The sequence below is a fragment of the Megalobrama amblycephala genome, linkage group LG17, assembly GCF_018812025.1.
Source record: "Megalobrama amblycephala isolate DHTTF-2021 linkage group LG17, ASM1881202v1, whole genome shotgun sequence".
Classification (NCBI taxonomy): domain Eukaryota; kingdom Metazoa; phylum Chordata; class Actinopteri; order Cypriniformes; family Xenocyprididae; genus Megalobrama; species Megalobrama amblycephala.
The window spans coordinates 21,840,196-21,854,213 of record NC_063060.1 but is presented as its reverse complement, the minus strand read 5'-3'; the positions used below and the strand labels follow the sequence as shown (position 1 = coordinate 21,854,213).

Below are 14,018 nucleotides of genomic sequence, written 5' to 3'. Positions count from 1 at the left end.
GCGGGTCAGGGGCTGAAGGCAGCCATGGCGGGTCAGGGGCTGAAGGCAGCCATGGCGGGTCAGGGGCTGAAGGCAGCCATGGCGGGTCAGGGGCTGAAGGCAGCCATGGCGGGTCAGGGGCTGAAGGCAGCCATGGCGGGTCAGGGGCTGAAGGCAGCCATGGCGGGTCAGGGGCTGAAGGCAGCCATGGCGGGTCAGGGGCTGAAGGCAGCCATGGCGGGTCAGGGGCTGAAGGCAGCCATGGCGGGTCAGGTGCAGCGGGCAGACATGCAGCGGGCAGCCATGGCGGGTCAGGTGCAGCGGGCAGCCATGGCGGGTCAGGAGCCGAAGCCTTCGAGGCGTTGAGCCCAGGCGTCGCTGAAGGACTGGCGGGTGATGGCGGAACCGAAGGCTCCGCCGACCGAAGCGCAGCCGGGGCTCCAGAAGGCCGCAGTGGAAGCAGGAGGACAGCCAACAAAATGAACACTGGGGGGAGTGAGGAGGCCAACTGAATCCGAGGGACGGAGTGACGGAGCGGAGACGGAGGAGTGAAGTCCAGAGGGGAGGGCAGGCTGATGAATGACCAAGGTGTGAGTGGAGGCAGGATGGAGACTGGTGAAGCTGGAGGACTGAAGGGCAACGGTGGAGCAGAGGGAGGTTGGAGCCGGGGTGAAGGTAATCGCCCAGAGGTCCGAGGTGGAGATCTGGGCGAGGGGCTTGAGGTGGAGGTGCAGTATAGACATGACTTGGAGGAGGCGGGAGAGGGAGGCAGGGAGGGAAAACAGTCTTTGGGCTGGAGAGTTCAATCACAGAGACCATACTAGGAGCGGCTGGCTCGGCGGCGGCGGCTGGAGCGGCAGGCTCGGCGGCGGCGGCCGGAGCAGAGGGCTCGTAGGCGGCGGCCGGAGCAGAGGGCTCGTAGGCGGCGGCCGGAGCAGAGGGCTCGTAGGCGGCGGCCGGAGCAGAGGGCTCGTAGGCGGCGGCCGGAGCAGAGGGCTCGTAGGCGGCGGCCGGAGCAGAGGGCTCGTAGGCGGCGGCCGGAGCAGAGGGCTCGTAGGCGGCGGCCGGAGCAGAGGGCTCGTAGGCGGCGGCCGGAGCAGAGGGCTCGTAGGCGGCGGCCGGAGCAGAGGGCTCGTAGGCGGCGGCCGGAGCAGAGGGCTCGTAGGCGGCGGGCTCGGAGAGGGTTGGAGCGGCGGGCTCGGCGGAGACTGGAGCGGCTTGCTCGGCGGAGACTGGAGCGGCTTGCTCGGCGGAGACTGGAGCGGCTTGCTCGGCGGAGACTGGAGCGGCTTGCTCGGCGGAGACTGGAGCGGCTTGCTCGGCGGAGACTGGAGCGGCTTGGCTCGGCGGAGACTGGAGCGGCTTGCTCGGCGGAGACTGGAGCGGCTTGCTCGGCGGAGACTGGAACAGAGGGCCAATCCATGCCCTCAAACACAATTAGAATCCCCGTAGGGACGGGAGCGGGCTCTGGAGATACTGGAGCGGGCTCTGGAGATACTGGAGCGGGCTCTGGAGATACTGGGGCTCTGGAGACACTGGAGCGGGCTCTGGAGACACTGGAGCGGGCTCTGGAGACACTGGAGCTCTGGAGACACTGGAGCGGGCTCTGGAGACACTGGAGCGGGCTCTGGAGATACTGGAGCGGGCTCTGGAGATACTGGAGCGGCTTGCTTCCTCCTCCTCCGCTTACGGGACCCAGTTGAGGATTGTGGGTTCCGTGTGGGGCAGGCAGGGAGTTCGCTGGAGGGGTATGCGGAGGAAGCCGGAGGTTGACTGACTGGCCCGGCCAACCGTGTCTCTGGATGGACAAGAGACAGACACCCATCCTGAACCCAATCAACGATAAATTTGGAATCATTTAACCACAAAATGGAATTTATGGTTTCGCTTAAGGAGAAACGATAATCGGGTTCACTAAAACGGATGGTGTCATCATCTAGTCCATCCAGAAACAGGGAGATCAAAACTGCTTCAGGCCAGTCAGACACATAAGCGAGCTCAACGAACTCCTCCACATACCTCTCCAGCGAACGACCAACCTGCAGGAGCCCGATGAGGCGATCGCTGGCTGTCAGGGTGAGAGGCGTTGGAGGAGCTGATCCAGGGAGCCGGTGAAAGTTTCCATTTTTTTTTTTTTTTTTTTTTTTTTTTTCCTGTGGAAAATCCGGTTGTTTTTGGGTCCGTTCTTCTGTTACGTGTAGCTGGTCAAGAGATGAGGCAGATGCGGATTTCCACAATAATATAACACTTTAATCAAACAAGGGCAAGGAACACCAACATACACATATAAACAACATTCAGAACGGACAAGGAGTGAAGGGAGTGAGTGCATTATAAAGGAGTGCAGATAATAGAGTCCAGGTGCAGGTGATCCGTGATGATGAGGAACTGACGAGGGAAGTGAGTGCAGGTGTGGAGAACAGGAGGAACATGGGAATTGAAGTCAGGGAAACAAGGGTCTGTGAAATAGAAAGTAGTTACATGAGCAATATTTGTAATTATGCAAATAAAGAAAACAATATATACGCAATATGTATCAATGAGGAAAAAGATTATTTGTGTTGTTTTTCCTGCTTAAAATTGGACACTTTAACAAAATCAATGAACATTGTCATAAATTTTTAATTTATTTTTTAGAAGTTTGTTGCCTCGAGGGAACATAGTATCACAATGGAAAAATTTAAACATTTGGCATTTTCATGGAGAAAAAAATATATATTTATTGAAAACATCAATTTCTTTAACTAGACACTTTACTAGCACGAAAAATTCCATTTTTTTTGTATTAAAAGTTTCATATTTAATAAAAAGTAACATTTTATATCCAGTGTTGCCCTCAGGCAACATTGTACCATAGTGGGAACACAAGTATTACCAAACCATCATATTATTATGTTATTATATCAAGTTATCATATCCATCTTCATCCTTATCTCCATCTTCTCTCTCCCTGATTGATTGTCACTATGATTTTATTTTCCACATCACAGTATGACCCCTCAGTATGAACTCCTCATCATCACCCTCATCAACTGGCTGTGCTACCTGTGTTTTATACCTTTTTGAAGTGCTAAGAAAATGTGCAGATCTAAAATTGCAGATCAGTTTGTGAATTACTTATAAGTACATTAAAAATATGTGAAAATGCCACATTTTAGTATTTAACTCTTTTCCTTACAAATATAATACATTTGTATTTAAATCTATTATGCCTGTATGGCCTTATGCGATTCCATTATGGTACAATGTTGCCTTGAGGCAACATACAGTTTTTTGTTATTTTTTCTCTAAAACATTTGATGATATATAATGTAAAGTTCTTAAAAATACTTCTTTACTTGCCAGTGAAGGTGACTCATATTTTTTGTGAGTGATTAAATGGATACAAACAAGTGGAAAAAAGCACATTTTCATTGGAGAAAATATGGAGTCATGTGACATGTGCACATGTGCTGAAACAGGACACAAAATGGACCCCTGTTGGTCATGTTTTAGTCTTTTTTGCACTTTTATTGATTAGTATTTGAGTTATTCTGTCCTGAGATACATTTGATCAATCAATTGGTGCCTTATTTTATTAAAAACAAGCTAAAATACACCATGTTGCCTGGAGACAACACCGTACCATTGAGGGTTTTAATTAAACTGATCCTGAGCAAAAAAACTCAGAAAGATAAAATGTCAAATAAATTCAGAAACGTTTACTGCATGAAAAGTAAATCATTTTAAAGGTGCCAAAAATTGAATTTACCTTGGCATAGTTGAATAACAAGAGTTCAGTACATGGAAATGACATACAGTGAGTCTCAAACACCATTGTTTCCTCCTTCTTGTATAAATCTCATTTGTTTAAAAGACCTCCGAAGAACAGGCGAATCTCAACATAACACCGACTGTTACATAACAGTCGGGATCATTAATATGTACGCCCCCAATATTTGCATATGCCAGCTCATGTTCAAGGCATTAGACAAGGGCAGCCAGTATTAACATCTGGATGTGCACAGCTGAATCATCAGACTAGGTAAGCAAGCAAGAACAATAGCGAAAAATGGCAGATGGAGTGATAATAACTGACATGATCCATGATTACATGATTTTTTTTTAGCCACGGAGCACAGCCTCAAACTCATTCAGAATCAAATTTAAACATCCAAATAAATACTATACTAGGGTGACCATATGCGCCATTCTCCCAGGACACGTCCTGTCCAGGATTTCTAAGTTGCATAAAATGTCCCAGTTTTGGTTTTGTTTTCATATTTGCGGAAGGTAACGACTGAAAAATAATTTGACCAATAGCATGCATTATACATAATCAACCGATCGTGGCTTGCAAGAAGACTGGATCTACAGAGAACGGTCAAAGCATTGCAAATAAAGCATTGCAAACATTTTAATGCATTGCATGAAGAATGTCAATAAGAACAGTGGCTTGCACAGACCTCCGTGTAGAAATCGCATTCCTAAATCGTGTTTCTGGGGGCACATCGATATGACCACTTTCACAATTAAAGAGGCAAGGGCTCAAGCCATTTTAGGCAATTTCAAAATCCTGGACAGGACGCGTCCTGGGAGAATGGCGCATATGGTCACCCTATACTATACTCACATGATCCGACACATGCATGCAGTATGCATGACGAACATCTTGTAAAGATCCATTTGAGGGTTATATCAGCTGTGTGAACTTTGTAAATGCACTGTATTATAGTCGAGAGCACGATTTAAAGGGGCCGCAGCCTGAATCGGTGCATAGTTAATGATGCCCCAAAATAGGCATTTAAAAAAAAATTAATTTAAAAAAATCTATGGGGTATTTTGAGCTGAAACTTCACAGACACATTCAGGGGACAACTTAGACTTACATTACATCCTGTAAAAACTGGTTCTAGGGCACCTTTAATGTATGCGTCACATATAAATCTGCAGCTTAATGCAAGACCGCCAAATCATTTAATTGCGTTTTTGTCAGGAGCAGTTGTGGTGCATTAAGAGTTGAAGCATGCAGAAACAATCGGCAGAGGAATGTTACGGATGATTATATTTCATCCGCACACACATAAACACACGCAGTTCTGCATGTTCACATTTTTCCACCAATGAACAGAACTGTCTGTTTTAGTGCGTGCACAAGGATAAAACTAATGTGCAAGTTTATGCAATTGCTTAATGTTGCGTTAATGACAGATAATGTCAGGTAAAAGGGAAGCAAAACATTCTTGATATTTAATGTTGCGTCTAATGGTTTTATTTCTTCAACAGCTTAAAGTTTAATGCATGTTCATGTTGTATAGCAACAAGCCGTTTCACGTTTATTTCCACGCACCACTTACTGTGTCTATATTAATAATTTTGTTGGCGATTCAGTCTTTTAATCCATATAATTTGTGCTGTCATAATAGTTGTCATTAATAAAGTTTGCGCGCTTATAGCTGTACATGTAACAGTATAGAGAGAACACAAAGTAACACCAGTTAAGCGTAGTCTATATATGTGTGGTGGCGCAACAGGTAAGCCAAGTGCTCTTGTGCAACAGCGGCCCGCATGACCTGGGTTCGATTCCAGCCCGTACTGGTTCCTGCATTCAATATACATACAAATCTGTTCCCACTGTCTCACTGATGTTCACTGGATAAGTAAGTTACTGGTATACTGGGGCTGTCTGTAAAAGGCATATTCTAAAGCTATAACTTTATTTATAAAGAATACTTTATTGTAGCTTATTTGAAGCACACTATAATGATGCCATTAGCACACTACAAGTTCACTTGGAATGCCATTGCAATGTGTTTAAAATCACTAAAGGTTTGTTATCAGTATAATATATTAATGTGTTCAACACTCTTACAATGTAATTGAATTGCAATTCTATAATGTCACCAAAATACATTTAAAGTTTATGCTGAGTGAATTCTGCATTTCAAAATTTAAGAGTATATTTAAAGTGTATGTAAGTATACTTGGAATAGTTCCACTTTAGCACAAACACATATATTTAATACAACTAAAATGCATTTAGTACAAAATTAGTTGTTCCAATTTAGCAGACTTTAAGTATACCAATTTATAGCATGCCACAAATACATTGTTATAGTAAAGTACATACAAATAAACTGTGCGTAAGTATAATTTATGGATGACACATATGTTAGAGGCAATCAGCTGATTCCTCTTGAGGCCCAAGGCATGCTGCTCCACCATTCTGTGGGGCCGGATTGTTACACTGGCGGGTGCGCTGCTGGGTCTTCCCTTTACAGGTGGACCATGAAGACCAGCAGGTCCAACTGCCATCTACAGCCAGTGCTGTGAGTGTTAGGATAATAAGAAAAATGCATGACAAAGTTAGATTTACATGTTTTCATTTAACACAATATTTTGTCCTAAGTGACTTACAAATGAGAAAAAAAAATCACATACAATTTATTATAAGAGCCAACAATATTCATTGGTATGCAACACCAAGTTTAAACTAAACTACCTTAGTACACAAGCTAGAGCAGAGGTGAAATGCAGAAGAGAAATAGAAGATACATTGCTATTTTTGTTGCATAGCAACATTCTGTTATGTGAGAGACTACAGTGCCCTCCACAAATATTGGCACCCTTAGTAAATATGAGCAAAGGCGGCTGTGAAAATAAATCTGCATTGTTTATCCTTTTGATCTTTCATTTAAAAAATAAATAAATAAGTAAATTAAATTAAATACAATTAAAGAAAAACAATTGAAAATGGGGGGGGAAAGCTCATTATAAAATAAATGTTTTTCTCTAGTTCATGTTGGCCACAATTATTGGCACCCAGTTATTGCATCACTGGATAAGTAAGTTACTGGTATACTGGGGCTGTCTGTAAATAAACTGTGCGTAAGTATACTATTTTTTCACTAGGGTTTACTAGTTAATGTTGTAATTTAGTTAAAATATGTTACTTTTTTTTTTGTGGAGTGACTTGATTTTAAGTGTTGGCTTGTCGCCCTTTCCCAATCATGTTCCCCTCTCTCCTCTTCTATTGTTTACACTCTATAGGCAGAAAATCCCATAAACACACACACACACACACACACACACACACACACACACACACAAAATGTTACATTTTAAGGAAAAGTATACATAAAATGTAATGAGATTAATTGTAATGAGGTTTGTGAGTGTGTATGAGATTTGAACATGAGAAAAAGATTTTCAAAGAATAACAGCTGACATTTCTGAAGCTTTAATGTTACTCCAAGCTCGTAGAGAACAGAAACTGAATGGACTATACTTTTGGTACATTTATGGTGTTTATTTTATTTTATTTTTTTATGATGAAGCTTGACAGACACAGTTCTTATCTGTCCAGTTATTAAAAGTCACTAAAATTGACTTTTTTCCAGCATGCATTTCAGTTTCTTTAATGATCAAATTCAAACATACAAAGAACACAAATGGCATTAGTTATATTTTAGTTAAACATCATGTCTGTGTTTAATGTTTCAAAAAATATCAGGAAAGAAAATACATACAGTCAAGTGTGTCCAAACCTCTGACTCATAGTGTTGGCTACATATTATTCAGTTGTAATATATTATCCATGTAATTATCTTCAAATAAGAAGCAACAGACCAGAAAATTAGTTTGAACCACAGTAAGAAATAATTCTAATGGTATTGACTGGACACAGGACCGGCAAAAGTGCTTCACAAAATGTACTGTGAAGTATCACCTTTTGTATGGGTAAATATTCATAATTTAGTGTTGGTCCAAGCATAGTGGTGTTTGTCAACATTGTATAACTTCATGAAGATGTTATTACCTGATGCAATAGAAACATTCAGTAAACTGGTAGATTGTATTGCTAACACAATATGTCTGTGTCATGTTTCACCACCAAAATCAAAATAATTTTTCTTAAAGAAAATAAGGTCTTTATGGTTTTTGTATTGACATTTCTTGACACTTGACTAAATTTTCCCTAAAGCGAAACATCTGGAAAAATTACAATAATAAGAATGTACTTGTCTTGAAAATAGTGTCATGCAAAATATAATTTCTTAATTAATTTCTTTTAATTTTGGGGTATAATATGGGCTGAACATTCATGATTTACACATATAGAGAATGTCAGTGAAAGATTTTTCTGATTATTTATTACAGCTCTTTTTAAAGAAATTGATTTATTTACATATGCCCACCATATTTGGCAGAGTAAATTAATAATTTTACAACAATGTGTTACTGTATAATTTTGTCTTTTTGATACTATGGACTCTTTTCACAGACTGCTATGGCACATTTCCACAGTTATCAACATTGTAAATCTATTTCATTTTTAAAAAACTGAATACACATGTACAACGCTATATTGTGTTATATTACCTAGGCAAAAAAAAACAAACAAACAAAAAAAAGAATTAACATTGATGCAAGGGTGTTTCTAATACAGTGACTGAGGGAGTGATGGCAAATTGACATCTTTCTCTCTTCTGACTGCTGTAATCAATCTTTCATTGTTTTTTCCCCTCTTTTGGAAACTCGTGGAAAAACTATCATGGATCTTTCTTTTGCTATTACAGCGAATGCAAATACAAAAATTATTTTTGCTCTTGTCTCCTGTTTACCACTATAGAAGTTTACACACAACTATGACAACTTCTGGTTCTGAGAACCCTGATAATGTGAAAAGGGTCTATTGTGAAATTTATGGATGACACATATGTTAGAGGCAATCAGCTGATTCCTCTTGAGGCCCAAGGCATGCTGCTCCACCATTCTGTGTGGCCGGATTGTTACACTGGCGGGTGCGCTGCTGGGTCTTCCCTTTACAGGTGGACCATGAAGACCAGCAGGTCCAACTGCCATCTACAGCCAGTGCTGTGAGTGTTAGGATAATAAGAAAAATGCATGACAAAGTTAGATTTACATGTTTTCATTTAACACAATATTTTGTCCTAAGTGACTTACAAATGAGAAAAAAAATCACATACAATTTATTATAAGAGCCAACAATATTCATTGGTATGCAACACCAAGTTTAAACTAAACTACCTTAGTACACAAGCTAGAGCAGAGGTGAAATGCAGAAGAGAAATAGAAGATACATTGCTATTTTTGTTGCATAGCAACATTCTGTTATGTGAGAGACTACAGTGCCCTCCACAAATATTGGCACCCTTAGTAAATATGAGCAAAGGCGGCTGTGAAAATAAATCTGCATTGTTTATCCTTTTGATCTTTCATTTAAAAAATAAATAAATAAGTAAATTAAATTAAATACAATTAAAGAAAAACAATTGAAAATGGGGGGGGAAAGCTCATTATAAAATAAATGTTTTTCTCTAGTTCATGTTGGCCACAATTATTGGCACCCAGTTATTGCATTGTCCTTTTCCCAAGATAACAGCTCTGAGTCGTCTTCTATAATGCCTGATGAGTTTGGAGAACACCTGACAAGAGATCAGAGACCATTCCTTCATGCAGAATCTCTCCAGATCCTTCAGATTCCAGCTCCATGTTGGTGCTTCGTCTCTTCAGTTCAGTCCACTCATTTTCTTTAGGGTTCAGGTCAGGGGACTGGGATGGCCATGGCAGAAGCTTTATTTTGTGCTCAGTGACACATTTTTGTGTCGGTTTTGATGTTTGTTTTGGATGACTGTCCTGATGGAAGATCCAACCACAGCCCATTATAAGATTTCTAGCAACAGTCAGGTTTTGATTTTTATCTGTTAGTATTTGATAGAATCCATTATGCCATGTATCTGAACAAGATGTCCAGGACCTCCAGCAAAATAAATAGGCCCACAACATTAAAGATCCAGCAGCATATTTAACCGTGGGCATGGGGTACTTTTTAGCCCAGTTTGCTCCAAACCCATCTGGTGGGTTTGCTGCCAAAAAGCTCTTTTTTTAGTTTCATCAGACCATAGAAGCCGTTCCCTTTTGAGGTTCCAGTCGTGTCTGACAACTGAATATGCTGGAGTTTGTTTTTGGATGAGCAAGGAGTATTTTTCTTTAAACCCTCCCAAACAACTTTTGGTTATGTAGGTGCTGTTTGGTCATTTTATTTTAGGCTTTCTGACCCCAAGACTCAACTAATTTGCTGCAATTCTCCAGCTGTGATCCTTGGAGAGTCTTTGGCCACTCAAACTCTCCTCCTCACTGCGTATTAGGATGCTATAGACACACATCCTCTTCCAGGCGGATTTGTAACATCTTTAGTTGATTGGAACTTCTTAATTATTGCCCTGATGGTGGAAATGGGGATTTTCAATGTGTTAGCTTTTTTTCTTTTAGTCATCTTTTGCTGCACATCAGAAATATATTCTTTGGTTTTTCTCATTGTGATGAATGATTAAGGAAATTTGGCCTTTGTGTTTCCTCATGTTTATTCTCCTGTGGAGCAGGAAGTCATGGCAATTTCATGCTCATAGTCACACTGGTGTGCTTAAAAGTGTAAATTTGAATGGGAATATACTTCAGAGATATTTTACTCATAAGAATTTCTAGGGGTGCCAATAATTGTGGCCAACATGTATTGGAGAAAAACATTTATTTCATAATGTGAGTTTCCCCCCAATTGTTTTACTTCAATTGTTTTACTTTGATGAAAGGTTAGAATTTTGTGATTTTTTTAATGAAAGATCAAAAGGATAAACAATGCAGATTTATTTTTTTTTACAGCCACCTTTGCCCATATTTACTAAGGGTGCCAATATTTGTGGAGGGCACTGTATATTCATACTGAATTTGTTAAAACATAGTGGCTGTAAAAAAGTTTCTCAAGGCCATGCTGTATTGTAAGTGTAGTGACCAAAGTCCCTTTAAAATGCAAGTCATTTCACTTGGCAGCCATCTTTGAAATGCCTCTCGTTACAACTATCCATTTGAATGAGGAAACATCAAATTCCCCAAAGCTATTCACAAAGCTTACAATTAAATTTCATATTTGAAATCACCACTGAAATCTGACAACAACTGTCTCATAAACGTTTCTAAACACTCAAATTATGACAAAAAATCAAAAACAAAACAAAACAAAACAAAAAACACTTGCATTTTCCAAGCAGGACCAGCCAATTCCCATGTGCAGTCCTAAGCACGCATCTCAGAACACTGTTTCTATAGCAACCGGAGCTTCTGCAGCTACAGTGACGAAATGACTTTACAAATTTATGATTTGCTCTTTTATTTAGAAGGCGGGACTTACTCCACCATATTGCACATTGCAATTTCTCCCATTCATAGTAATATGACTACAAGTGCACTGTCTTTGTATATTTAGTCTTTGGTAGTAACTCCATTGCACACTGTGCCAGAAACAATTTTAACATAGCCTCTGGTATCTTTTCTCTTAAATATGATATAGTGTTCAGTTGAGAGAGAGAGCAAAAGCAAAAGACCCTGAGCAAAAGCAGAAGCAGAGAAAAGGGCAATGGTAAAAGTGAAATCTTTAAAAATGAACATTTTACATAAACATACATAAAAATGAACATTTTGGTCTGTGATAAGTAAGGCACACAAAATAATTTATGAAACTTTTCTTGCATTTTTGTCATTTTGCAGATTGACTTTTCTGCTGGTCAGGCAGCTAAACCAGCTTTGTAACACAAAAGTCCAGAGATGTGTTTTGTAATCCTAAGTAGATAATAGATAATTGGCACCAATGGTCTCTACAATATACTTTTGCTTTTGGGAAACATTGCCTAGCTTGGTTAGTATGGGAGTACATCTTCAACGAGTTCAGCAAACAAGCTTTGAGCAGGATTTTTTTGGCAAGGTTTTCTTTGTACTGTTAACTACATTCCATCAAAACACAGAATTACATTCTTGTCGTATTTTGTGTTGTAATATTGTTGATAAATGTTACACTGTATATTACTGCTTGCAGAAAGTAGGCGATAAACAATTTTTAAAATATATTTTTGTGAAAAAAAAAAAAGATATTTTAATACTATTTTACTGTTATTGTAACACTGTATATTTATTTTTCTTGTCATTGCTTATTATGCTGTATGTAAACAATCATGCTAATAAAGTACTTTAAAACTGAAATTGAATTGATTTTTGACTACAGTTTATATGATGGAGAATAGTGTCATACTCGGGCATTAATACAAGCATCCTTTCTGCAGGTCTAAAGAGCCCATTCAGACCTTCTAAATCACAAATTAAAAAATGGGAAAGCTCTTGAAATTAATGGACATCCACATCAAGTGCAGTATTTGAGACAGGGCCAAAGCATCTCACTTTTATAGATAACATGCCACACAGACAAACCTTTCTGTTGGGTAATTTCACAGCTCACTCCACTGAAACCAGCTGGACAAATACAAATACACCTTGAACCTAACGAGAGAGAGAAAAAATACAAACAATTATTACACATATTGTATAATTTTAACAGACACACATTCTGGCTGTATGAGATTCTCCAGCTGTAAAGGCTCTGCCCTCTTCTGGAAAGGGGGCGGGGATCAGCAGCTTATTTGCATTTAAAGGTACACACATGAAAACTATTTCTATTTTTGCTCACACCCAAATAAGGACAAATTGGACATGCTATAATAAATGATCTGTGGGGTATTTTGAGCTGAAAATTTACAGACACTTCTTGGGGACACCAGAGACTTATAATACACTTTCTAAAAAGGGGCATGATAGATCCCCATTAAAACATTCTTGTGTGTAGAACTTCTTGTTTAGAAACACCATTTTAGAACTAGCAACGGAGGCTTTGGCAGTTGCAGTTAACGGAGAATTAGAGCAAGATTCCAAGCAGCACTTTTGCGTCCTTGATTGGCACTGCAGGAAAGGCACGCTACTTAAAGGGTTATTCCAAATTAAAGTGAGCACCTAAATCCTATCAGGAAAGACCCTTATATGAGGAAACAGTACACAGTCTAAATAATTTTGAATTACACAGAGAGGCTATTTTGACTCAAAATTTTGCTGTTATCAAGATAACATTCCAATTAAAAATACATTTGTAGTGACATATGGCTGTGTGTAGGTTGTTCCAAATTCCAAATTATTATTAAGTTGGGTCATCCTGGAACGGACTGAGTTTATGCTCATCTTAGGCGCTACTATTGGATCTTAAAAGTCGGACAAGCTGTGAAGAAGAAGTGTCTGGAATGTGCCAAATGGAAATGTAAACCAACCATGCCTAAGATGGGTGATCTCCCCTCCTCTAAGCTCAATCTATTCAAGCCTCCCTTCTGGTCTACAGGAATGGACTGTTTTGGGCCGTTTATGATCAAGTCTGGTTGCAAGACTGAGAAGAGATGGGGACTGCTTTTCAAATGTCAAACCACTAGGTGAGTTCATTTAGAACTGCTGACTTGTCTTGATGCTGATAGTTTTTTAATGGCACTACGTAAATTTGTAGCTCGTCGAGGACAACCTTATGAAGTGATCAGCGATCAAGGAACTAATTTTCATGGGGGTGAAAGTGAGCTGAAAAGTGTCTTTGACTAGTTAAGTCCAGTCTTGCAGGAAAAGTTGTGGAATCATCAAATTAAATTCACCTAGAATCCCCACTATACTCCACATTTTGGAGGAACGTGGGAGAGGGAAATCCGATCTATCAAGGCTGCACTTCAAGCTACTTTAGGAAGTCAGGTTGTAACAGAAGAGGTCCTAACAACTGTATTGGTCGAAGTTGAAGAAATATTGAACTCTAAACCTTTAGGATATGTTTCCTCTAGTCTTGATGATTTGGATCCTGTTACTCCCAATTTGCTCCTAATGGGGCGGCGAGATGCTTCTTTACCTCAAGTCATCTATGCAGATTCTAATACTTTGACTCAGAGGAAATGGAGACATAGCCAGGTCCTGGCAGATCAATTTTGGACCACTTTTATAGGAAATTATTTGCTGAATCTACAAGTCGGCCAAAAATGGCAGCAAGATCAAGGTAACTTGGAGAATTCTACTGTAGTTATGGTCTTGGACCCCCGACTCCCCTGTGCTTTATGGCCCATCAGTAAAGTACTGAAGACTTTCTTGGGCAAAGACGGCTGTGTCAGAGTTGTTGAAATAGAGATCAGTGGGAAATC

At 40.2% G+C, this 14,018-nt stretch overlaps 1 protein-coding gene across 1 annotated transcript in view; it reads right to left on the bottom strand.

The window, feature by feature from the left end:
• Positions 1-6,096: 6,096 nt before the first annotated feature.
• The window catches only part of LOC125250468, an 82,027-nt gene continuing 74,105 nt past the window's right edge, over positions 6,097-14,018 (bottom strand). Inside the window, 2 exon segments of the mRNA XM_048163061.1 lie at positions 6,097-6,285; positions 12,238-12,306. Coding sequence (XP_048019018.1) covers positions 6,131-6,285; positions 12,238-12,306 — 224 coding nt within the window. The 3' untranslated portion in view covers positions 6,097-6,130.